The sequence below is a fragment of the Cotesia typhae genome, unplaced genomic scaffold (genome assembly GCF_013202065.1).
Source record: "Cotesia typhae breed Kobodo isofemale line unplaced genomic scaffold, CoteBio_Ctyphae contig_5, whole genome shotgun sequence".
In the NCBI taxonomy this organism is placed as follows: domain Eukaryota; kingdom Metazoa; phylum Arthropoda; class Insecta; order Hymenoptera; family Braconidae; genus Cotesia; species Cotesia typhae.
In genome coordinates, this window is record NW_027423757.1 from 10,615,518 (window position 1) to 10,641,482 (window position 25,965).

Consider the following 25,965-nt stretch of genomic DNA (forward strand, 5'->3'; position numbering starts at 1 on the left):
GATATAATTATATTTATTTAGTGGAATGTTTATTTTTGTACGTACGCATTAGTATCAATTTACATTCATTATAAAAAAAAACAAACAAATTTCATTGGTAGTATTTGCTTACGTACGAATTTATAATTTAATTATAACAATAATGGAATAATTTCTATTAGACCTAACTGTATATATCTTTTTGCTTTATATATGCATGATGAATATAAATAAAAAAAAAAAAAATAGAAATCATACATACATAAGAGCGACTAGATATTAATATAATTTTAATTTTCATGTCGCATAGTTGGAAAAAAGTTAATACTAAACTATGTCAACTTGTAGATTTAAAATAAATAAATAAATAAATGATAATTGTACTGGAAAAAAAAATAATAATAATAATAATTAAAAAAAAAAAAAAAAAAAAAAAGTTTAACAAAAATTATAATTATAATTTAAAATCCTTTAGCTAATTTATAAATGCATTTTCCCTAGAGTATTTTTATATAATTTAATCTTCTAATCATTATTAAATAGCATAAATTTAATAGATTTAATCAACTACCAAATAATCGGAGATCAAGTTTTAATACTACTTCACCCGTGTTAACTTCGTGTAATTTTATTCTCTTCTGAATGGGTCCACAGGAATCTTTGCAGTCTTTCATTATGTCTGAGACTCTTACTTCCGCTCGCCCGAGAAAATCTAAATAATTAAATTAAAAAAAATTAAATATTTAAAACATAATTAAGTAATTAAATAATTATAATTTCTTTACCGTCTGGAGTATAATAGCCTTTGTCGAAGACAGTAATGCACAGTGTATCTTCATGCAGATCTTTAATTAAAAATTGCATCGAGGTATCCCACATCGGACAATTAGTACCAGGTACAACTGGAGTTCTTTCTTCTTGAGATCCCATTGAGACATTACAGAACGCATTGCATTTTCCTATTAATTAATTGATGAATAATTTATTAATTAAAATTCAATTTAGTGCTTTAATTATCTAAGAGATGCACTTGCAGTTAGTGCGCGTGCAAAGCTTGGTGCAAATAAAAATTGAAAAATTTTTAAGTGATATTAGTCCGAAGAAATTTTTTTAGTCAAGATTACCTTTCTTAGTTAAGATTAAATCTTCAGCTTCTACAACTACTAGAGACAGGCGTCCTTCTGGAGGCTTCCTGCGAACTACAATCATGCCATGCTGTGTATTAATAACTATCCGTGATATCATACGTGTGTGCAAAATTATTTAAAAAAATAAGGAAATAAAAATACAGTTATGTGCTTAAATTTTATGAAATATATAAATGTTAATAGTTAATAATAGTGATTTAAAAATAAAATTTAATTAAGCAGAAAGCAAAGCAAAATATACGGCACTCTTGGAGCAATAAAACTAAGCTATGCATCCGGCTTACCAGCTGACGCCTTCAAGCTGCTTCCTTGGAGGACTGTTACGAGAATACGACCACAAGAGCTAAATTGCGCTTGTCCTGTATTACCGCACAATGCGAGACATTAAGTAATTACAATATATTATTATTTTAAATACATTTAAACGAAGAAAATTAGTTGGTGTTACAAACTTACGGGAGCGTTGACGTTGCAATAAATTTTTTTCATTTTTAGCAAACTGTTTTCTTGCTTCGCGAATTTTTTTAGCCCACAGTGTACACTCACTCGCAGATGGGGCCAGCAAAATAATTGGTCGTTTGCTCGAATCTCGTAAACCAAGTGTCCTAGATGCGTCTGACGTAGGAATTATATTGCCGTTCGAGTCGGAGTCACCAATCATAGATAATTCGTTTAAAAATATCGGCTAGAATTTTAAAAAATAAAAAAATTAGGTAAATTTTTGCAAGTGGGGTCAAACATTTTAATTTTGATTTTTTTGGATGAAATTTATAGATTTAATTTTATTGATATTTTTTTTTTTTTTTTTTTTTTGAAAAATAGATAAAAAAATGAACAATTTAAAAAAAAAAATTAATTATCACAATTTAAACAAAGTTTCAAAAAATTTATAGGTTTTTTTAGAAAATTGTGATATTCAACTTTTTTTTTTTTTTTAATTCGTTTTTTTATTTAATTAAAAAAAAAAAATGTATCAAAAAAAGATAAAATAGAAATTTTATCCAAAAACATAAGCCAAAATTTTTTCCAATTTTACTAAAAATTATTTAATTGTTTAATAATAAATTTTTTTTTTTTAACTTACTTTTCTGTATAATTTAAATTTATTATTTTCATTTCTTTCAAACGAAAATTGTTGTCCAGAAGGTAGTGTCTTGAGTGGTTGAGCAAACAGTAAAAAATCGTTGGTGAGAAATGCAACGAGTTCTTTGCCACTTTTAGCCTAAGCAAAAATTGTAAAGATAATTGATGCGAACATCATAAATGTGAAAATAAGTTTAACGAAAAAAGTTTAATACTTTGTGAAGAATTCCATAGTGTAATAACTTTCTTGGGCCAGCTGAGTTTGTTAGAGAATTAAATACAAGTTTTTCCTGCAAAACATCTTCATTATACGCTACATGAGTCTGTAACCATTCCAGTCTATCACTGTTCTCTTTTTCTCTGACACCTTCGTTCACTTGTATACAAAATTCCTCGGCTTTTGCCAACGCTTCTTGTAAATACTGTCTGTCTGGATGTTCAGTCGGTGTATACTCTAATATCTGCAATTAATATTCAATTATTTACAAGCTCTAACATTTTTTTTTTTTAACAATAATTAATTTAAAAAAATAATTAAATTACTTTATTAATAATAAGGGGGTATTTGGTAATTCGTTGCATTGGTTTTATCAGAAATGAACTTAGAGGCATTCCTTTGGTACGAGGATCTTGCTGACATGTCTGTGCAACTGCTACAAATTCGGGTGACGTTTCTGTTAAGCTTTGGAGATACACAGCTGCTGAAATTTGACAGCTACAAAATCTTACGTATGCTGACATACGTGGGATCTGGAAATGAAAAAAAAAAAAATTAATCATTATATTTAATTAATTTAATTAGATATAATTAAATTAAATTGATGCTAAATATTTTAAAATATTTTTGATGCTCTTCATAATTTTTCGCTTTATAATTTATATTTAAATAAGTTAAATCTATTATATAAAATAAATAATTACAAATTACAAATTAATTATAGCAGAATATAAAAACTTACATTTTCACACAAAATATCCCCGATCAGTCTTACAACACCGTCCTCACTGTTGTCTCTTCTTATCCTCAACGTTCTAAAAAATAATTAGTTGAGAAATTAATTTATAATTAAATAGAAATTTAATAATTTATTTTTACCTCAAAAAATTGTCATTACAAGCAATAATATCACGCCAATTAACAAAAATTCTTTCTACTTCATCGACAGTGAGAACGCAACTTTGAATCAAAGGCTTCTCAAATACCTAAAAAAAAAAAAATAAATAAATAATTATTATTATTAAATAAATATAAAATAATTTTTTATAAAAAAAAATTTATTTACTTCATGAACAAGAATCATATCATTGATATAAGCCTCTTCAGTCGCAATAAGTTCCTTAATATACTCTTGACGCTTTCTCTCCATCGGATCCAGCATTGAGATAGAATAATTGTCCAATCTTGAGTTATTGTCATCATCTGCAAACAAAATAAAAAATTCTTACCAATTCTACATGTTCAAATAATCATCTCCTCACTTACCAATAGAAAACCGGGCGATTGCATTATTCACCGAGGAAGAGAACTTGTATTTTTATTTTCAATTTCATCTTGATAATTTTTCTAAATATTTTTAATGCATAGAAAAAAAATAACTGACTCTTTAAATTAAATACTATCTAAAGGATTTAATTTTCAACAGGACAACTATCAAAATTACTCAAAATAAAGTATCAATATAATAAAATAAAATAATTAAAAAGACGGATTTAATTTTGCAACAGATAGACACTTTATTCGAATCGTCATGTGCGAGTTTGCTATACTTTTATTTAAATCATTTATATTTGTTTCCATATATAATAATTTCTTTTATTTCTTAAATGCATGTGATATATATGATATGATCTATATGCGTGTGTTCCGCACCACTCAGATATTTTGTATACAATTAGGATAAATGTGAACAAATATTATTAGACAAATAATACCAATATCTATCCATTAATTATGATTATAATAATTAATAATATTAATGTAATAAATATATTAATAATAATTACTATCCAGTTGTCTCATTGACAAATTTTTGTTCACACTTTAACAATACGACGTATCCATGATATATATGTTTACATACGCAAATAATTATTTGCCACATAACAGAGCAAAATTTTATTTTATTCTTATTCCAACAATACAGGATAAACAAATGAACATACGTATAGCTTCTTTCAATAAGTAACATTTTATAAGGAATGAAGAACAGAGATAACGCGCGACACGCGTATATTTTATATATTTTTTTTTTTATTTTTTTTTTATTTTTATTTTTATTTATTTTTTTTTTTCTAATCATTTCTACTACGTAGCACAAGTTATAGGCATATTGACACGTCTCATAAAAGTATTAATACAACTTCCCGAAACGTTTATTTTTTTTTTTATTCTCTAACCAACTAACGGGCTTATATTTAAGTTCTTTGAATAACATATATTATTGTTCTGATATATTGTTGTTGTTGTTGTTGTTTTTTTTTTTTTTTTTTTTTTTTTTTTAATTGTTTTAATAATATTTTGTTCATAAGAAAGCGGACCATGATTTTGTGTGTTTGACTTTTGCACTCTATTAATGGACCTGAATGAATGTGGTGAGACATGATATTCAATTGATCACAAAAAAAAAAAAAATCAAACAATATTTGGAAATGAATAGAAATCGTCAAAATAATAATAAAATTAATATAAATCGTCAAAATAATGCTACTGAGCACTCGAAAAAAAAAATAGAACCTAATAATAAATAATAATATACAATATAACATCATATTAACAAGATTCAATTATTGATATAGACATATATTAATATCTTTGTATCTAATACTCAAATTAATGACGCCTGGCGTAAAAAACGGTGTACAAAAAATAAATAAAATTAAAAAAAAAAGTCAAGCTTATTAATAAATCTAAAAAAAAATCTACAGTTAATTCCTTGAGCTTCAATTAATCATATTAATAAAAAAATAATAATCAACACATAGGACGTAACAACGATCTAGACCTATGATTGAGAAAATAATACCAAACTTTTTGTTTCAGATCTAAAAAATACTATTAACTGTATGAGATGTTAATTAATCAATAAATAATTTAATAATTTATGGCATATATAATTCTTTGTATATATATATATATATATATATATATATATATATATATATATATATATATATATATATATATATATATATATATATATATATATATATATATATATTTTCTTTAAATCCTTTCTTTTTATTTTTCACGCATAAACGATGCGCGTAATGGCCATTGGATAATTGTCGTTGTAGTGTTTTCCCATTAACTTTTTTAAAAATTAATTTTTGATAAACGCAGAAGCTGGCTTTTAAATTGTTTATGTAATGTTTAATTTGCACTATTGTAGTACAATGTATTTAGTTTGTAACCTGTGATGTCGTACTCTCTGCTGCTATCCTTAGGCTGCATGTCAAGCAGAGACGAAATTTTCAAAAATTAGTGATAATGAGAAAGGACAAGGCAACGATAATTGTTAGTCATAAACACTAATTATATCATACATAAGTTAAAGTGAGCGATGATTATTTATTTTTTTTTTTTTGTTTATTAAACAATCTCGTTTTTTTTTTATTTTAATTAAAAAACGAGAATGCTTATTTACCCTGTAAAGATTGGACGGACAAGCTGGCAATAGACAAATGTAATATTTACAACGTTAGAAAAACGGTATCTACTTTTCAGTAACAATAATAATAGCAATAGTAATGATTATTATTGTAGCAATAAATAATAAATAAATAAATAAAGAAAAAAAGCGGTAGCAGATTATTTTCTCATTCATCTATCAAACTAATTTTAATTTTATTATCATATCATCATGTTGTCGTTATGACGCTCGTCCGTCCATCCGTAATTACTTATAAGAGATTCTTTTTTATCATCACTGATAGAATCACGCTTATAAATTGCGTACTAGTAGACTACTCACACATGGGTGTCACGTAGTTGCTAGGAAATATTCCGCATACTCCGTTAAGATCACCTTTCCACCAAGACTCTTCTTGCTTTGACAAAACAATTATTACGTCGCCTTTCTCGAAGCTCAGTTCGTCATCATTTTGAGCTTGATGTGGATACAATGCCATTACACGTTCTATTAAAATAAATTTAATCAAATTAATACGCGTGTAAGATATTCAATTAAGTAAAAAAAATAAATTAATTTACTAACCGACATTAGGATCCGTTGGAGAATCTTGATAACCATGAGATACTGGAGTACTTCTATTACTACTACTTGTTAGTGGCTTAACGTAAGACGCAGGGAACCATCCAATTTGACGTTTTTTACCTCGAGCCTACAAGTAATAAAATTATAATATCAGTAATAGTAAGTAATAACAGATATTCATCAATATGATTACTAGGTAAATTAATGAAATAATACTGAAGTAATAATACCTGTAGCTCGCCTTCCCACCATCCAGAATCAGTCTTCTTCCTGATCATAATTAGTTGTCCTCTTTGCAAATCGAGTTGTTCAGTACTTGTTGCTTGGTAGGGTGCAATTACCTGGACAATCTCCGGTTTCTTTCCTCGGGTCTATAAATATTTTTTTCATTCAATATAACAGTAATTATAATAATTTTTAAAATAGAGTAATCAGCTGTAAATATTACAATAAATAAGGAAAAAAAAAAATTATTTTATAAAAATTATTAAAGAATAAAAAAAAAGAAACTGCAAATTAATAAGTATGTACGTCGATAAAAAGCAATACAAAAAAAAATTGCGATTACGTAAAAGCCAATAAAATTCTATCGACGAATAAAATGCTACCTTGTAGTACTGGATCAGTGAGTAATACGGACAAACAGGAGTGATCGATGATAATCCAATAAGCGCAGCATCCAAGAAAATAAAATTGGAAAGCCCACCACAATCCATTAATAATTCACGAAATTTTATAAGTACTTGTTATATTTATTCCATCACCTTGACTATTCCCATTGATTATTAAAAATTTATTCAATAGGTTCTTGGCATTCATACGACTTATAATTTCCTCCGTTTCTAGTTTCATCTCACAATAGTTAAATTATTATAAAATTGTCAATTATTAAATTAATAAAATATAAAATATAACTTTTAGTAATTCAAAATAATTTTACACTAATTCGGGTTGCAGTCAACTAGTCAGACTGACAACATTCCGAATTAATAAATTACTAGAACTTAAAACAAGAACATATTGAATGTATTATGTATAACATTAAAAATTTAATTATTGTATTAGCATAAATAAATTTGCTAAAAGAAATAATCGGAATGAGAATTTCCAGTTTCTTATATTAATAACGATGTCATTACCTGCTGAGATGCCATTGCTGAGAAATCAGGTAATTCGGCCCGATCTTCAGCAGCTTGTCGTTCATCTTCAATCTGTTCTGCGGTTTTTTCCGCCGACTAAACATATAAATCTAGCTTAGCACAAAGGTGCTTGTGTTTATGAGGAATGTTAGTTAGGAAGAGGAAGGATTGTTAATTTAATTACTTAAACATACACTCACACGGTGTAAGACAATACTGTTTAGTTATTAGACAATAAAAAGATAAAATAAAACAATTTAAAAATAAAAATTCCTCATAATACTCACAGGCGTTCCTTGAGATGTAGGAGCAACAACATCTGTGACAGTTGAAGCAACAGTTTCTACAGGAACCTAGAATAATTAAAATAATTTATTTTTTGCCTACTTAATAAAGTTTAATGCTAGTATTACTAACCTGATTAATATTTGGTTGGCATTTTTCAACGTAATTAGACGGGAAGAATCCACATCTGTTTCCAATAGTTCCAGTCCACCAATCACCTTCGCTCTTAGTCACCTCAATAATTTCACCGTCAGTAAAGTTCAAATCATCTGGTTCTGCCGAAGAGTAAGGATAGAGAGCGACATAATAATTATCACCAACAGCACTGGTGTTTGTTAAAGTCTTAGCAGCAGGAGCGACGTCAACTCGTGCAGCAGTGGTCTCACCCAAAGACCCGGCGTCAGAAACATTCTCAGGAACTTCAGCGATTTCTTCCAATGGCCTCTTTTCTACGCTGTCTTGCTGGACAAATGTTTTGTTGTCGTCATACTCAGAGTCCACCGGCTCGACATACGACTCAGGGAACCAGCCAGTATGTCCACGGATCTCACCGGCCATCCACCCGGGCTCTTGATTTTGAACTGGCGGAACTAATATAATATCACCGGGTTGGAACGATATCTCTTCCTCATTTCTCGCTACGAATTCATACAGAGCGCGGTATTTCCTGACTCCGGATTCATCAACAGCAGAAGTAGTAACGGGTGCGTTGTCAACCGGCCATTCACTCTCATTGACAGGCTCATTTTGATCAGTTGAACCCCAAGCGCTCTCTGCCCAAGCACTACTTGTGTAATCAATACCTCCAGAGCTCTCAACTTTTTCACGTAATTCTAATATTTGAGATCGTTTATTGTCAAATGACGAGTAAAGAGTTTTACATTCATTAATAAGGGTCTTCATACGATCTCTTACATCCTGCAATTGCCCATTATTATTTTCAATATCAGCCATCTTGTCATTTATCTGCTGTTGTAAGTCAGCTATTTTATCTTTCAGCTGTTTCAATGTTATTTGTTTATTAGCAAACTGCATCTTCATAGCTTCTTGTCCAGCAGAATCATGCGAAGCATTCATTTTATTTTTGGCTTCTATTTTAGCCTTCTCTTGACTCAATGCAAGCAATCGCTGATTCTGTTCTCGTAATTTTTTCTTCAAATCATTCATCTCCTGAAGCTGATTATCGCGAGTCGAACGCATACCATCGATAGTTGTTTTAACGCCTGACACTCCATTGCGAGTGTCACAAATTTTTTGCGAAAGTTCCTTAACACGTTCATTAAGTGACGTCAGCTCAATAGTCAGCGTCTGATTCTTAGCTTTTAATTTCAGTAAAATGTCTTGTTCTTTTTGTCGCTGTGCTTGAAGCTCTTGAGACTTTTGAGTTTCCCACTCAAGTTGCCTTTGTCTCTCCAACTCTTTTCTCGCAGCTTCTCGTTGCTCTTGCGCTCTCAATCGCTGCTCCTCTTTCTCCTGTTCAATTTCACGCTGTCGCATCATTTGTTTTTCAATTTCAGCTTGTCGACGTCTCTCCTGCTCAAGTCTAATTTTTTCTTGTTTATCAGCTTCCTCACGTTCTTTGCGCTCGCGTTCTTCTTGCTCTTTGCGCTGTGTATCTTGTAAAGTTTTCCGACGACGCTCCAATTCAGCTTGACCTTTTTCAAAGTTTTCTTTCCTCTTGTCCTCGAAGGAAGACTGCGGCATGCCTGCCGACGGATCGACAGTTTCCGGAAGACCCTGAGATGAAACACTGCTTTGACGTTGACGACGGAAAATCGGAGGTACTAAATCCGGCGATAAACTGGTTGGAATAGTTTCTCCAGCTTTAGCCATGTCACAGAGATGCATTGCTAGAACGAATTCTTCGCATCCCAATCGACCGTCTGAATCCATGTCAGCTAGAGTCCAAATTTGAGCGAGAATTTTTTGATGCAACTGCGACTGAACCATGATATTTCTCGCTTGTGGTCCTGACAAGTAACCAGTTCTCGTTCTGTCCCAAGTATTGAACAATTGGGTGTATTTAAGTCGCGACTGTTGTGGAACAGCCCAATCTACAGGTGGTGAACCTATGGAATTCTGACTATGTTGACTGTGTTGGCTGTGCTGACTATGCTGACTATGCTGACTGTGCTGACTGTGCTGACTATGCTGTGAATCCATAGATCCAACTCGATCAATACTTGGTGGCCGTGCTGTAGTGCTCAATGGTGTATTTGTAGACACTGGAGTCTGAATCATACTAGCACTACCATTCATCGCAACGTTTGCTTGAATTAATGGTTGTACTGGGGGAATTCCAGTTCCAGGAACCTGAGGAACAACTCCAGGTATTGATGGAACAGCACCAGGAGCAGTTGGAATCATTCCAGCTGCTAGTACCGTCGGCATAACTCCTGTATTATAGTATGGAGCTTGTGGAACTGTAGAACCACCTGTGACAGATGGAATAACTCCTGGAACAGATGGAATAGTTCCTGGCACAGAAGGAACAGCTCCTGGTATAGACGGAATAGCTCCTGGGACAGAAGGAATAGCTCCAGGTATAGATGGAACGATTCCAGCGGTAGGAATGACTCCTGGCATTGAAGGAACAACACCAGCTGTAGGAATAACTCCGGGCATCGATGAAACAATTCCAGCTCCTGGTATCGGTTGAATTAGTGGCGCGACAGTTTGTCCCATTCCGAAAGCTGCCATTGGAGCGGGATTGGTGTTAAGTGGTACTATTGGAGCTGCTTGAACCATACCCATCGAGGAAGCTACTGGAAGTGGTTGCATTGAACTGGCAGTTATTGATGCAGCTACCGGGCTGTTTGGAAATGAAGGCGGTGCTGGCTTCGGCGGCGGAGCAATACCAGTTGTAGCAGTGAATCCACTACCTATAAATATTGTTATTTTTTAAAATAATATTTCTTAGGAATTTTCTGTTGATGTTTTTTCACGATAATTATTTAAAATAACAGTGGAGATGTTAAGGCATGCACGAGAAAAGGTGTCAAACATTGATTGGGGACATACCAATACTATCAGGAGGTGCAGGTCTTTGAGGCGGTGCTCCAACGTTGGTAGTTGTTATAGTATTTGCATTTCCTTCGTGTAGCAAGAAATAATATTTGCATTTTACATTATGAAATTGTGCATTTTGTATTAGAAAATATTTAGATAGAGTAAAATAAATAAATATCAAGTAAAATTAATTTTTTTTTTTTTTTTTTTTTTTTTTAGATTATTTATGAAGGAATAAATTAACTAAAGTCAAACTATTTAAGTGATAGAAGCAGTAAGAGTAATAATTTTATGTAGATAAATAGTTATACAAACAGATAGACACACAGATAATTAACAGACAGATGATTGTAGAGATTGATCACATACCCATGAAGGGTGGTGCAGGCCGAGCAGGTGGTTTTGACGATGTCTTATTAATTGTACCCAGCACCACACCACTAGTACCCATATTATCCCTAAATTGACGTGAGGCTGTGTTGCATCATGCAAATATAATAAGATGGCATTGAGGATTTCTATATTTATCTAATATATGTCATCACAAGTGCAAACTAATTGATTGTTAAATTGTTAGTTCATTTGTGTATTATCTAATTATCTAGCCTATAATTTTAGTGTTACTCTAATAGCCGTAAGGGCCAAGAGTGAATTTGTTAGAAAAAAAAAATAAATAATTTACCAGCAGGTATTTGAACTGGAACAACAGGTCTCACGGCTGGATTTGCAAGGGGTACTGTTGCCGCTGCTACTGCTGCTGCTGGAGATATACCTGGTACCACAGGACGTGGCACTGCTGCTAGAGGCTGAGGTACGCCTCCAAGATTTACTAGCGAGCCTGTTTGTACACCACCATTTATAACAGCCGGAACTGTACCTAGATAAAATAATTGAAAATGTTAATTTTAATCTATACTATTTAGAGTTTTTAGATGTTGGCTAACTTTATTGTCATATTAAATGAATAATTATTCTCGTACCTGGAAGTGGAACTTTCAAGCTTTGAATAAGCGATGGAGGCAAGCTTGGAGGAACTTCCATCCCCCGCAACTTTAAGTGTATCAATTTACAAGCAATGCTGAACTCATTGATGTCCATTTTTCCATCTCCGTCGGTATCGGACAGTGCCCTATAATAATAAATTACAATTATCAAAACATTAATTTTTATTTAAAATAAATAATACACGAAAATAAAAATTGTACCATATTTGTCCAAGTATTGAAGGTGGCAATTGTGACCTCAGCAAAAATCCTTTTGCTTGTTCTCCAGTAACAACACCATTATTTGGTTTAAGAGCCTCAAATTGATCTTTAAATAGTAATCTCTCGCGAGGTTGGATCACCCACGGATCAATACCTTAAATAATCATTTGACATTTAAATCAATTAAAATCAATTATTACAATATGTATATATAATTATAATAGCGATAAAAAATTAGTAATGTATATTTACCCGGTGCTTGTGGCACGGCCATTCTGTTAATGATTGATTTATAGTTATTATCAGTACCTGTAACAAACTACAGGTTAATTAACTACAGATAAGCTATCGGTGAATCTTAATTTTATTAAAAGCAATAATAAAAGAGCTTGACCCTAACCTCTGTATGTAACTACACTAAATGTCAATATGAGTTACAATTACAATTACAGTATTAAATAAAAAAGAATAAAATATATAGGTCAATAAGTAAACGATATCGAGGTTGAAAAGGGGGCGTTATCGAGCATGGGTCAACTTGTCAAAATAACTGCATGAAAATAAAATATACAAAAAATATAATAAAAGTTTAACCACGTAATGTCAAAAGCCATCAACTAATATAATGACATTAATGGTTCTAAACTTATTGACTTATCGTTTGCGCCGATTGACACAAATTCAATAAAATACATTTTAAAATTAATAGCAATTATTTCTACATACATATATAAATTTATATTATTATATAAATTATACTTTTTGTTCTAAACACCTTCTAGTTATTACACCGACAGGCGAAACAGCGTCATTCCATCAACTTGTCGTCACAGAGTAGCAGAGTACTTGAGAGTTTCGCTCTCTAATCTTATTCCTCAGCTGCTCTCAGTTCCTCTTTTTTATTCAATACGACAGTATCTACAATTGTTCTTAGATTAAAAACTGATTGCAGGTTTTTGTCTAAAGAAGAAGAAATAGTCTTGATTATTATTTTCCGTATTAAAAAAAAAAAATTTATAGATGTATAGTTAGTGATTTTTTTTCTCAGAAAACCGATTGAATAAAATGAACCTGTACTGTGCAGCTGACGACCACTGCCCTCGTACCACAATTCACTTTCTTCTACCTCTACCTCGTCTCTATTGGTCTTTCTTCCTTGACTGTATGTACTTGTATCTTTTTTCTTTACTCTACACCCAGCAATTTTTTCTTTTTACTCTGTATAGGCTTAAGTATTTAAATGTGTGTCTGTGTCTTGCTGTACATTAATTCCACACTATTGCAATGATGGCGCTGATTGGCGGAGAGTTGCTAGAAGACATTTGGTTGGTTGCTGAATCTGAAAAGTAGGTAATATCGAGATGAATTACTCTGAAGTTAGCCGTCAGCTGTTAATTTAAAAAATTTTTTTTAATAAATTAATTACAATAAAAAAAAACTTCTGAAAATTTTCATTTGTAATTTTTATTAATTTTCACATGTGAAAATTTTTAATTTAATTTTTTTATAATAATTTAATTGCTGTAAAATTCTAAAAAAATTTTTAATATCTGTCAACTTCAGTGTCATCGAGATGGAAATTAAGTTAGCCGCTATCTAAAAATTTTTAGAATTTTTTTTATTAAAAAAATTATTGCAAAAATATTTTTAAAAAATTTGATTTGTAAAAAACTTGAAAAACTATAAAAGCATTTTAAAAAAATATTCTTTAATTCTAATTGAGTAATTAAAAAAGAAATCAAAAAATTAATGAAAATGAAGTTAGCTGACATTTCAAAATTTTTAGAAATTTTTTATTGAAGAAATTTCAATTAAATAATTAAAAAAAAAAAAATTCACATCTAAAAAAATTTGAAAAACTACAAGTGCAATTTTTTAGAAATATTCTTTTTGTTATAATTTAATTAAAAAAAAACATTAAAAAATTTTTAGACGTCTGCTAACCTCAATGTCATAAAAATCAACAATGTCGGCTAACTTTAGTATTATAATATCGAGAGTCAAACTCTCGAACTCGCAAAAATCGATACCTGCAAAGTCGACCAACAGCTAATCGATTTAAAGTCACACCACTCTATCAATAATGATACTTTTGTAATCAAGTGTTGCTGCTGGCTGATGGTTTTAAAGAGTTGAGTTTGCCGGTTGTCTCCTTCACTGTCGCGCTATTATTTTTCTCTGTTTTTATTTCCGTTAATAACATCACATCATATCAGTCCACTTCTACGAGCATTTATTAATGTATTTTAATTTTTATTTAAATACGCTCAAGTACAGACACCTTTTATTTCATCATTAAAATAATTATTTTATTTTAAACCAACTCCAAAATATTCTACTACCTCGTGTGTTCATTTTTGGTGTGAATTATCAATTATATAACTGGTGAGTAAATCTAAAAAATAAAAAAATTTATTTTTATTGAAAAAACTAATTTATTTTTATTTCAGAAATTTATCAGAGCCGGTTCGGGAATGTTTGAAAAGTACACGTGGATATTTGATTACAATTGTCAATTACTGATACATGAAACTTGGATTGTTGTGAAATCATTTGTTATTAATTATTGAAGGTAATTGTTGACAGGTAAAGATGATATAAATATTTATTATTAATGACACTGAAGTTGACAGACATTAAAAATTTTTTTAGAATTTTTTAGCAATTAAATTATTATGAAAAAAATTTAATAAAAAAATTTTTTGGTAAAAATTTTTAGAAGCATTTTTTTATTGTTATTGATTTGTTATAAAAATTAAAAAAATTGACAGCTGTCAGCTAATTTCAGTGTCATTATTAATAGTAATAATAAATAATATAAATTGTTAATTTATTTCAGCGTGTGGATCTATACTATTATTATAAAAGTCTATTTTAATGTCCTTGATTACGATATAAGTAATAGGTAATCGTATGCACTGACGCTTAAATATTAACTACTGTTAATAAATAGAGTAGATCCTAACTAAAACTAATACATTATTATAATAATGTATATAAAATAATGCGCTTGCGCGTCTGTTCCTGAATGATCAATTGTCCTTTATATTATTATACACACAGGCAATAAGTATGTAAATTATTGTATTATAAGTTATAATACAAGTTGATACCTACGTAAGTTTACATGCGCATGTATATGGCATATACGATTGCGGTTTTACGATATAATACATACAAGTCATTCGATGCGAGTCGTTTGACAAAATGCTTCCGTGAAAATCAATTGTCCTATTCTCTTTAGCATTTATTAAAAAAAGATTTATAACATTGACAATATACCTTGTGATATTTAACAATCAAAGTATTTAATTAATTTTTTAAAATAGAAATTTATACGCTAAAATTTTTATTTATTTTCTTTATTATTTGTACAGAACTTTTACTATTTTTGTATATAAATTAAAAGATTATACATTTGTGGCGTGATAAACAATTTTACGATTTAGTATATTGATAACAAGTGTTATCAAGAATGTAATTAAAAACCGCTTACAGTTTTTAATGATTTATGACTTTGAAATTTAAAATTCTTAAGTATTACATAAAGTAAAAGATAAGTTATAAATTTTTTCGAGTATCAATAAATATAAATCTTTAGTCTAGAGTTGACGGTCTTTAAAAATAAATAAAATAAATTATAAAATCAGCTGCAGCTTGCAGTATATTTATAACGATATTATTTATAACTGGATTCATATAATTGAGCTCGTAATTTTTTTAAAATAAATTCGCAAACATATTTCCAAATATAAAAATTTTTTTTTAAATGCAGTAACAGTCTGGATAATTAGAAATAGGTATAAATAATTTAAATAAAACGGACGAAGTAGTTTTAACTTGAGCAAATGAAACTGCGCATGTATTTCACATAATGGGAATGAACTTTAACTGTTTCGCGTCTAGTCTAGTCTGAAACACGGTCGTCGGTTTTCCGGGGTGGGTCTAGTTCGTCTGGCTGTTTGTATTCTGTCGTTGCCGGTATATGCCAATCGTAACAATACAGCAATACAAGTAAAGTACTGTATTTAATGCATGTGTATGCAAATCGGGTACAAATATAATTATATTATATTCAAGCAGCAAACACAATTTTGTTTGCGCGCCAACAAGTAAATGTAAGCCTAAAAAATTAATTTTTTTCTCTGATGCTATTACCTATTTACAGACATAAAATAATTTAGCACGAATAGCACGTGTGGAATAAAAAATAATAGAGACATACTGATACTCCGAGTGGGTGAGTAGTACAAAGTAAATCGAGAGTGGCATGACTTAAATATTAATAGCGTTAAATTTATATAGTGACTTTGGAATGCCGTTTGGAGCAAGATTCCCACGCGAGCACATTCACGTACATGATGATGATGCTGGGAGTTATGTGGGTATAGTACTCCAATACGCATCTATACCCCATCTGACCGTGCAATGTGCCGGGTGTTTGGTTGTTGTCACTCTATACACTGTATATTTATTGTACGTAGACACATACAATATTAAAAGCCCCACAGTGGTTGTTGGTTCCTCGATATGATATATATTACAATTAAAATAGATTTGATAGGTGGATTGTAAATCTTAAATGTAGTTTCACTTCTACATGCAGAAGACTACCATCAGCAACCCAAACCGGGTGCTTTGATGATTAATTATCTTATTTTCATCTCTCGTTAAATATTTTCTCTCTGATCTTATTTTAATCTTTATTACTGGTATATATTGTATTATATTATATGTTGATTCCAGCTCGTTATCTTTTATACCCATGCCGTACAATAGTGGAGAAGCGCGTGTTGGAGCTCGAACAAAAACAAGAATAAAAGCTAGAGCAAGAAGTTTACTCCATGAACATTACATGCCGGGGATGTTGATGGACACATGTACTCACCGGCGCCATCAATAAACATTTTACGGTCATTCGTTCTTGATCATTATACATCGGATTATTATATGCCTGTTTTTATTAACGTTTTAACTTTGTTATTTATTATTTTAATGCAGGTTGGTGATGAATAAGTAGAGAGTGGATAATAATAGCTGGGAGCTCGGTAAAGGTACGAGAAGCTGTGGATCGCAAAAACCCGTCTCGTAGAATTAATATTTATAAATTTTCTTACTATACTGGTTTATTTGCGGTTTTTAAGTGCTTTCCCATAATTTGTACTCTAGCTACTGTATTTAATGAAGGTCAGGGGGCTGTTTTCTTCAAGGATACGGCCCTATCATCAGATCATGTTGTACGATTGTGGGCTAAGAGTAGGGGATGCTACGAGATTCTTCTACGGTGGTCCATACATCCAACCCTACTCTCAATTCTTCAATCACACTTTTTTATTTCATTTAATTCTTCACTGTCTGACTCTCGAGGAAGACTATTAAATTAAATCTACATTGATTATTGATTACTATTTAATATTTATTCAGTTGTAGATGCCCCGGGAGTTTTAAATGATAACAAGCTCATTAATATGGACAGCCGATGACGAATCACCGGGTGGAAATAGGTTTAACTCAAGAATTTTATTTATCTGATGGTGAATCCTCTGTGTGAATTGAATGTATGCTAAAGAAGAAGAAGAAGAAGATTATTCTTGCCCCCCCAAAGAGGATGCAGAGACACTGATGATGCACTTGGTGTGCATTTTTTTAAGAGCTTTTTTTATTTTTGTTTGCATTCGCTCGCGGAGAGAAACCAGTTGAGGAGATTTTTCTCGTAGTGGGAACTTAAGCTGCAACCTACTACCGAGCAAGAAATTCTCGCCCTTCACCTCCCACCGCCCCTTTTATATATAAATTCTGATCCTCTAGCACTCTATTCCAGAAATAGCTTTCGTTATAAATGTGAAGTCCGGTCATCTAAAAGGGGATAATGCCCGCGGGCTGTGGAATTTTTATATGGTTAAAAAAAATAAAATAACAAACTAACAATTTGTTTTGTTTGATCCACACTCGAGACGCCGAGGTATTATCAGTGAGTTTTTAAAATTCTCTTATTTGTTTAGAATAAAAAATAATGAATGAATGATTATTTGAGCAGACAGACGTAGAATGGAGCAGACCCGGTTGGATAAAGGTGTCTACTAAAGTAGTCTTGTACCTTGCATAGAGGGTATGTGTGTCTTACGGTTGATGCTGATCATGCACATTAATGACTTGGCCGGCCTCCTACCTGTCCAGACTTGGGCCATTGACAAGTAGAGGCGCACACTTTATGGTGGGGTGTCTTGAATCTTCAAGAATCCTGGATAATAATAAGAGTATCGAGACTCGAGAGTACGGCTGGTAGACAATACTCGATCCTTAAACCCGAGTCTTGACCGATGATACGCATTAGTATGGATGTATGGATGTATGTATTGGTATATTAAGCTGGTAAAGGAATAGACATTGTTGCTACACACACCCCGGGTTCACTACTGACTCTCACTCTCACTCCCGCCCTCATCACTACTTGCGAGTCTGACTTGAGAGTCTCCAAGCCGGTCGAGATGCTACCAATGCAACGAACCGTACGTTAGTCGGGCTTCAAACTTCACGAGGATCATATCTTGGTCCCAATTTATTTTCTTTTTTATTATTGATACTTGATAATTAATCGCGGCTTTAGTACTAGAATATTTATTATTTTCTTGGACTGAATTCAGGTGACTATTTTTGTAATTATTTTTTTAATTAATTTAAAATTTATTATCTAAACGTGACACTGTTCAAACAAATTAAATTATTTGTTAAACCAGACTACTTACGCACATAACTTGTCTAATCATTGTTAGTATTAAGACGTCAAATATCATTATCACAGTTGTAAATTTAATCTAATAATTTTATTTTTTTTTTATGATTACAGATTCAGGAAGGAAAATTATATTAACTGTGGTGGCTTAAGCAAAGATTTAAAAAGTTAGAGATAGACTTTTTTATGAGAAAAATTTTCTCTGACATTTAATAAATAAAATAAATTAGTTAGGTAATTGGAAAAAATGGCTTACGATGATGTTATTTTACGGATGGGAGAATTCGGGAGGTATCAACGCAGGATTTATGTACTGCTGTGCCTTCCAGCGATTATTTGTGCTTTTCATAAGATGGGTGGAGTTTTTCTTGGACCCAAGATAACTACCAGGTAGATATTTTTTTATCAATAAAAAATTATGTTGGAAATTAAATTAATTAACTGATTTATTATTACAGATGCTTGTTGCCTTGGGAAGAAAAGAATGCAACGTTTTTTATAGACCCAGTTATTATGAATGCGAGTTACCCCATAGAGGATAAGCAGTGCTTGAGACGAGTAAATTTGACGGGTTACGTCCCTGAAGGCGGAGGAAATGCTGGAAGTAGCGGCGATTCGACAAGGTTATTAAGCGACGGGATCATGACCTGCGAGGAATTTGTCTTTGACACTAGCATTTACAAAAGTACAACTACCTCTGAGGTATGGTATATTATTAGTACAAATATCGTAGTCGTCAGTAGTACAGATAATTACCTGATATCATCGGCTTACTATTTGTATGATCAAAGGATCCATTATAAGAAATAATTACCGATATATCCTGGCTATCCAAGTAGTAAGAGCATGCAATCATTTTACATTGCGTGAGAGAAACTAACGTTGCTACCCGAGAATGAAATAAATGTTAAAAAAAAAATTTATGAATGAACCAATTATTTAGTATGTTAAATTAATATAATAGTAGCAACTTTGCAGTCACTATGTGACTTGTGAACCATAAATAAATAAAAATTTATAGATAATATAATTTATAAATAATTTTTTTTTATTTCAGTGGAACCTAGTTTGTGAAAGAAAATGGATGAGAGCTTTTGGAGATTCGCTTTTCATGGTAGGAGTGATGCTTGGTTCAATAATATTTGGTGGTTTGTCTGACAAATTTGGACGTAGACCAATTTTCTTCCTGTCTTTAGTAATTCAGCTCGTCGGAGGTATACTTGTTGCCATTGCGCCAGAGTATGTTTCATATATCATCTTTAGATTAATTGTTGGTTCAACAACAAGTGGTGTATTCTTGGTAGCCTATGTAATTGGTAAAGTATAAAATTACTATTTAAAAAAAAAAAAAAAATTGTAATTTCCTAGACAACTAATTGAGTTTTTAAATTAATTATAACTCTCTATTTAACAGCTCTGGAAATGGTTGGTCCGAAAAAACGTTCAGTTGCTGGAGTAGGTTGTCAACTATTTTTCACATTTGGTTACATAGTAACCGCTGCGTTTGCTTACTACATTCGTGATTGGAGATACTTGCAAGTCGCTATTACGCTACCGAGCTTTGCCTTTCTTGTTTATTGGTGGTAATTATTTTTATTTAAATTTAATTAGTCAAGAAATTATTAACGAATTAAAATTTGATTAATCATAAATTATGGTTTATGTTTAGGTTTATTCCCGAATCTGCGCGTTGGCTTTTGACTAAAGGCAAAGACGATGAAGCTAAAGAATTACTACAACGCGCTGCTAAGGAAAATGGTATTGAAATACCTCGTGATACGTTAGATTGTCTTTTACATGAAAACTGCGGAGAAAATGTTGTTGTAAATAACCAAGCCTCGTTGTTTGATTTATTCCGTACTCCGAATCTCAGAAAAAAGAGTTTACTTCTCTTTTTCAATTGGTAAAAATTGCATATCAAAAATTAAAAAAATTAAAATAAAATAAATGATCGATAATTCGAAATATTAACGAAAATAATTTTCAGGTTGGTCAACAGTGGGACTTATTATGGTCTTTCGTGGAATGTAAATAATTTAGGAGGAAATGATTATGTTAATTTTGTAATACTCGGTGCTGTTGAAGTACCAGCATACTTATTTCTGATTTTTGTACTAGAACGTTGGGGAAGAAAGAGTATTCTTTGTGGTTGCATGGTTGTTTCTGGTCTTGCCTTAGTAGGAACGATATTTGTTCCAGAAGGTATTTATTAAATATTATTATTAATTTTATATGTTTTTTTAAACACCATTGTCTTTGTGGATAATATTAGCTGCTATGCACTCGTTTATTTTATTTTTTTTTTCTGTTATTTAGAATATCCTTGGATGATTATAGTACTTGCAATGATTGGTAAATTGGCAATAACATCCTCATATGGTGGTATATATGTTTTTACTGCTGAACAGTTCCCTACGGTTGTGAGAAACGTTGGCCTTGGAGCTTGTTCAACTTTCGCCAGAATTGGCGGTGTCATTGCACCCTACGTTAATCATTTAGTACGTGTATACTATAGCGTTAGACCATTCTTAATTTTTTTTAATTAATCCATTGATTGATTTTAAGATTTTAAACTCCTACAATTGATTAATTTTATTTAATCATAAAATTAATTAATTTATTTATTTATTTAATTTTTATTTTATTAACTTACAGGCCGAAATATGGAAACCTTTACCACTAGTTATATTTGGAGGTTGCGCTCTTGTTGGAGGCTTGATATCACTCATGTTACCTGAAACGCTTAACAAGAAATTACCTGAAACAATTGAAGACGGTGAATTATTTGGATTGTAAGTATTAAATAATTTATTTAATTATTTAATTATGTATTTTAAATTAATAAATTTTTACTGCTTTCTAGAAAAGACAAAACATCAAAATTAAACAGAGAAAAACATCGAGAATTAAAACAGCTGGATGTACATCACTTGACTGATACTGATTCAATAAAACCATTGAAGCCAGTAGAAAATGGAATACACGATTCAAAGCAGAATGGATGACGCCCATAAGCTTAACGAAATTTGGAAAAGATGTTTGCAGTATTCGAGGATTTTTTAAATCTGCCAAGCGTGCAAACGCTATAAAAAATGTTAAAAAATAAAAAAAATAAATAAAAAAAGACATGTGTTCCTTTGTACCGCGATCGTCATTAGAATAAAATAGAACACTTTATTGTTCTAATTTATGAAAAGGTAATGCGCTTTGATGCTACAAAAACTAGAATTATGGTTGTGTGATTAATCTTATTGAAAGTTTCTTTTAAAATATTTTTTTTAATGAACATTGAAATTGTGACAGATGAATGACTGATAAACTTTTATATGTATGTTCATAATGATATCAACGCGCACTTTTATATTATTATACAAAAACTTTTTAAATCACTCAATTGTTAGTAATAAACGAATTTGTTGTATTATTTTAATTGCTGTTTGTAAACAATATTTTGAATGTCATTAAATTCTTTTTATACACAAAAATCAGTTGATTTTATTTTTTAACTGTCCAAGTTTAATTGTTTTGTTTTTATCAAAATTAATTTAGCAGATATTTCATAATTTTCAAAATTTTTGATGGCCATTTGATAATTTTTTTTTGCTGTAATTTAATTGTTAAAAAAATTATTAAAATTTAATGAATATCTGCTAAATTAATTTTTAAAAATTTTTGTAACAAATAAATTAAAAAAAAAAAAATTGACATGAAGAAATTTAAAAAAATTAAAAATGTAATTTTTTAAAAATAATTTTTTGGAACAAATTTTCTTTAATAAAAAAATTTGTTTTAAAAAATTGCATTTTTAATTTACTTAAATTTCTACAAGTCTATTTTTTTTCTATAATTTATTTGTTAAAGAGAATTAAAACAATTGTAAAGTGACAGCTAATAAATTTAATGTTATAAAGAAATTTAAAATACTTCTGCAGCGCCACCACTTAAATTTTTGTAAAATAGCGCCCTCGTTCAAAAACCCGAAGATTCACGAAATAAAAACATTACCCGAATCTAGTATAATGAGTGTAAAATGAGTGTATTATTATTATTATTATTCTTAGTCCCCTATTCTCATCCCACTTAAAACTCGCGACTTGCAAATATAACCTATATTCATATATATATATATATATATATATATATATATATATATATATATATATATATATATATATATATATTTACATGTATTACGTAGTAAAGTAGTGTCATAAGTGCGATCGTACTAGTCGTCGATCAGGCGATAGATAAAATTATTTTAGAATAAGAACAAAATAGAAAAGATATCTACATATATATAATTAATTAATCAACCTTTCAAAGATGATGGCTAACTGTGTGAGGAATATCAGCCGTGAGGCTTCTCGACGTAATGTAAGCTCTTAATTAATAATTTTGAATCTTCTATTAAATGTCCAATTATTCAAAATTAATAACATTGAAATTTATGATTTGCTATCTATTTTGTTATAATAAATTCAAATGTTTGACCTTCGTTTATATATTGAAGGTGCATTTAGATTATGTACTAATTAATGCAGCTTAGTTATCAGTTAACATTTAACATTTAAATAAAAGAATTTTTTTTTCCTTATTATGGTTAAATCATCGGTGATCTCTCTCCCTTGCCCTTTAATGCTTGGGCATAAGCAAGTTCGCAACATGGAACGAGGTAAATATACCTCTAAACTGTGAAAGAATTTAATTTATAATTTATTAAAGCACTTATCTAATTGATGTATGTTGCCAAATGATTTATGTTGTTGTCCAAGTTCTAAGCGATTTTTTTTTAATTTCACAATTTATTTTCGTTTGAATTATATTAACAATAATGATACTGAAATTTTTTTATTGCTAATTTAATTAATAAAAAAAAAATAAAAATTTTTTTTTATTGAAAAATTATTTAAAAAAAAATAAAAGAAAAAATTTCACATGTAGAAAATTTTAAAAATTATACATGTAATTTTTTTTTGTTCTAATTTAATTATTAAAAAAAATCAAAAAATATTTTTAAAAAATTCACTCATCATTTTTTTTTAATTTTTACAAGTGGAATTTTTTTGCTAAATTATAATTGTTATAAAAATCTAAAAAATTAATAGATATCTGTTAAATTTTGTATCAATAATAATAATAATAATAATAATAATAATTTTGCAATATTAATTTATGTTACAGATTTTCTCAGTATTTACCGGTGGACGTAACAACTATGCAACAGAAGCATCATTCGAAACGAAACCCTTCAGATTACATAAATTAGATTCTGGACCGTCAACAAAAGTAACAGTCTCACGAGAAGACGCACTTGATATTTACAAAAAATTACACACCATCAGACGAATCGAAACTGCTGCTGGTAATCTATATAAAGAAAAAATAGTCCGTGGATTTTGTCACTTGTATTCCGGACAAGTAAGTTTTCTTTCAATTAACAGTCACACACTAGTTAAAAAAATGTAATTAAATTAAAAATAAAAAATATTTATCAACAGGAAGCATGTGCAGTAGGAATGAGTGCAGCCTTAAGGCCCCAGGACTCTGTGATCACAGCTTACCGTGCCCACGGTTGGACTTACTTGATGGGTATTCCACCAGTAGGAGTACTGGCTGAGTTGACGGGTAGACAAAGTGGTAATGCGCGTGGTAAGGGAGGTTCTATGCACATGTACGCCAAAAATTTCTACGGTGGAAACGGTATCGTTGGTGCTCAGGTACTTTGGAAAATAATTCATACCAAAAAAGCAGCAAAATATTTATTTTAACTTTGAAATTATTTAAAAATTGTATCTAGGTTCCACTGGGAGCTGGAATAGCTTTTGCACACAAGTACAAAGGAGATGGAGGAGTATGTTTAGCATTGTACGGTGATGGAGCTGCCAATCAAGGTCAAATTTTTGAAGTTTACAATATGAGTAAACTGTGGGATGTTCCTTGCATTTTTATTTGTGAAAATAATCAGTATGGAATGGGTACAAGTGCTGAAAGAGCTGCTGCTAACACAGAGTATTATACCCGTGGTGATTACATACCTGGAATTTGGGTAATTTTTTTTATAGCACTTAAATTGACAGACATCTGATAATTTTTAGAATTTTTAAAAATAATTTTCTAGACCTAGTTTATTTAAAAAAAAAAAAAATTGTCATCTGCTAATTTTTCAGTATAATTTTTTTTTTTTTTAGTTATTTATTTTCAATAGGAGTAAATAATTTATTGATGAATCTTAGGTTGATGGTATGGATGTATTAGCTGTCAGAGAAGCCATGAGATTCGCGATTAAGCACTGTACATCTGGCAAAGGACCACTTGTAATGGAAACAATGACATACAGATACAGTGGTCACAGTATGTCAGACCCTGGTACCAGTTACAGAACAAGAGAAGAAATTCAAGAAGTCAGACAAACTCGTGATCCAATCACTGGTTTCAAAGAACGAATTCTTAATGCTAATCTTGTTACTGCTGATGACTTGAAGGTATAATTTTTTTTATTTTTAATCATAAAATTTTTAATTAAATTATTTTAAAAATAATTGCAGAAATTGGAGTCAGAAATAAAGAAGGAAGTTGATGAAGCTGTAAAAATTGCCAAGGCTGACAAAGAAATTGATGATCACGAGCTCAGTGCTGATATTTATTCCAATTGCTTGGAAAGTGGAATTCGTGATGTCACACCATTTACTCCCCTAAAGCACAGTAGAATCGGGCCAGCTGTCAACGCTTAAACCATATCGACAAATTTTATAGTTGAATTTTTTTTTTTTCAATAATTTAATGAATAAAATAATTAATTAAATACCCAATTAATTAACGGCTCACATCTTGTCGTTACGTCTTAGTTGATGTATTTAAATACAATTTAAATCCGATGAAAACTTGTTATCAATAAATCGACATAGAAAATTAAATAAATTATTTAAAAAAGTATCAGTCGCTGTTACTGCCTGCTTGGACAACAATGTAAAAAAATATTAAGGCGATTATCAATCAATTTTAAGAAATAAAAATCACGACGTTTATTAATTACGATGTCTTATTAATTAATTAACGCAGTGTACCTTTTAAGTAATAGTTTATTTAATTATATTATAATTAATTCATTTTTATATTTATCACAAAATTAACTATTTTTGTTAGTTCTAATTAAACATGCAATTTATACTC

The 25,965-nt window shown here is 30.4% G+C and overlaps 3 protein-coding genes across 20 annotated transcripts; 2 read left to right on the plus strand and 1 right to left on the minus strand.

Annotated features, from left to right (window-relative positions):
* Positions 1-411: 411 nt before the first annotated feature.
* Positions 412-13,295, minus strand: Dap160 (dynamin associated protein 160). Of its 14 annotated transcripts, XM_074249134.1 has the most exons (25): positions 13,134-13,295; positions 12,838-13,022; positions 12,315-12,371; positions 12,063-12,216; positions 11,838-11,986; positions 11,540-11,734; positions 11,227-11,331; positions 10,870-10,941; positions 7,981-10,730; positions 7,851-7,916; positions 7,564-7,659; positions 6,655-6,795; positions 6,425-6,551; positions 6,182-6,346; positions 3,494-3,630; positions 3,307-3,413; positions 3,170-3,242; positions 2,754-2,960; positions 2,426-2,671; positions 2,212-2,349; positions 1,584-1,812; positions 1,412-1,486; positions 1,104-1,178; positions 765-938; positions 412-691 (listed from the first exon to the last, which is right to left on the minus strand). In XM_074249134.1, exons 3-25 carry the CDS (start codon positions 12,334-12,336, stop codon positions 543-545), a joined length of 5,652 nt encoding a protein of 1,883 aa, XP_074105235.1. In that variant the 5' UTR covers positions 12,337-12,371; positions 12,838-13,022; positions 13,134-13,295; the 3' UTR covers positions 412-542. The 14 variants fall into 14 exon arrangements, with proteins under 14 accessions (XP_074105235.1, XP_074105238.1, XP_074105239.1 ...); XM_074249137.1 differs by lacking the exon at positions 13,134-13,295 and having other exon boundaries at positions 12,315-12,381; positions 12,822-13,035; XM_074249138.1 differs by lacking the exon at positions 13,134-13,295 and having other exon boundaries at positions 12,789-13,035.
* A 786-nt stretch (positions 13,296-14,081) lies between these two features.
* Orct (Organic cation transporter) lies at positions 14,082-22,280 on the plus strand. Of its 5 annotated transcripts, none has more exons than XM_074249148.1 (11): positions 14,082-14,447; positions 14,513-14,634; positions 18,910-19,185; positions 19,254-19,497; positions 19,853-20,111; positions 20,210-20,378; positions 20,465-20,698; positions 20,783-20,997; positions 21,112-21,293; positions 21,451-21,587; positions 21,659-22,280. In XM_074249148.1, the coding sequence occupies exons 3-11, from the start codon at positions 19,043-19,045 to the stop codon at positions 21,798-21,800; spliced, it is 1,725 nt and encodes a 574-aa protein (XP_074105249.1). In that variant the 5' UTR covers positions 14,082-14,447; positions 14,513-14,634; positions 18,910-19,042; the 3' UTR covers positions 21,801-22,280. The 5 variants fall into 5 exon arrangements, with proteins under 5 accessions (XP_074105249.1, XP_074105251.1, XP_074105253.1 ...); XM_074249150.1 differs by having other exon boundaries at positions 14,173-14,447; positions 14,513-14,648; XM_074249152.1 differs by lacking the exons at positions 14,082-14,447; positions 14,513-14,634 and adding an exon at positions 15,999-16,180.
* Positions 22,281-22,988: 708 nt separating this feature from the next.
* Positions 22,989-25,824, plus strand: LOC141531385 (putative pyruvate dehydrogenase E1 component subunit alpha, mitochondrial). The gene is made up of 6 exons (XM_074249185.1): positions 22,989-23,169; positions 23,977-24,213; positions 24,294-24,512; positions 24,593-24,841; positions 25,029-25,277; positions 25,341-25,824. Exons 1-6 carry the CDS (start codon positions 23,119-23,121, stop codon positions 25,524-25,526), a joined length of 1,191 nt encoding a protein of 396 aa, XP_074105286.1. The 5' UTR covers positions 22,989-23,118; the 3' UTR covers positions 25,527-25,824.
* Positions 25,825-25,965: the final 141 nt, after the last annotated feature.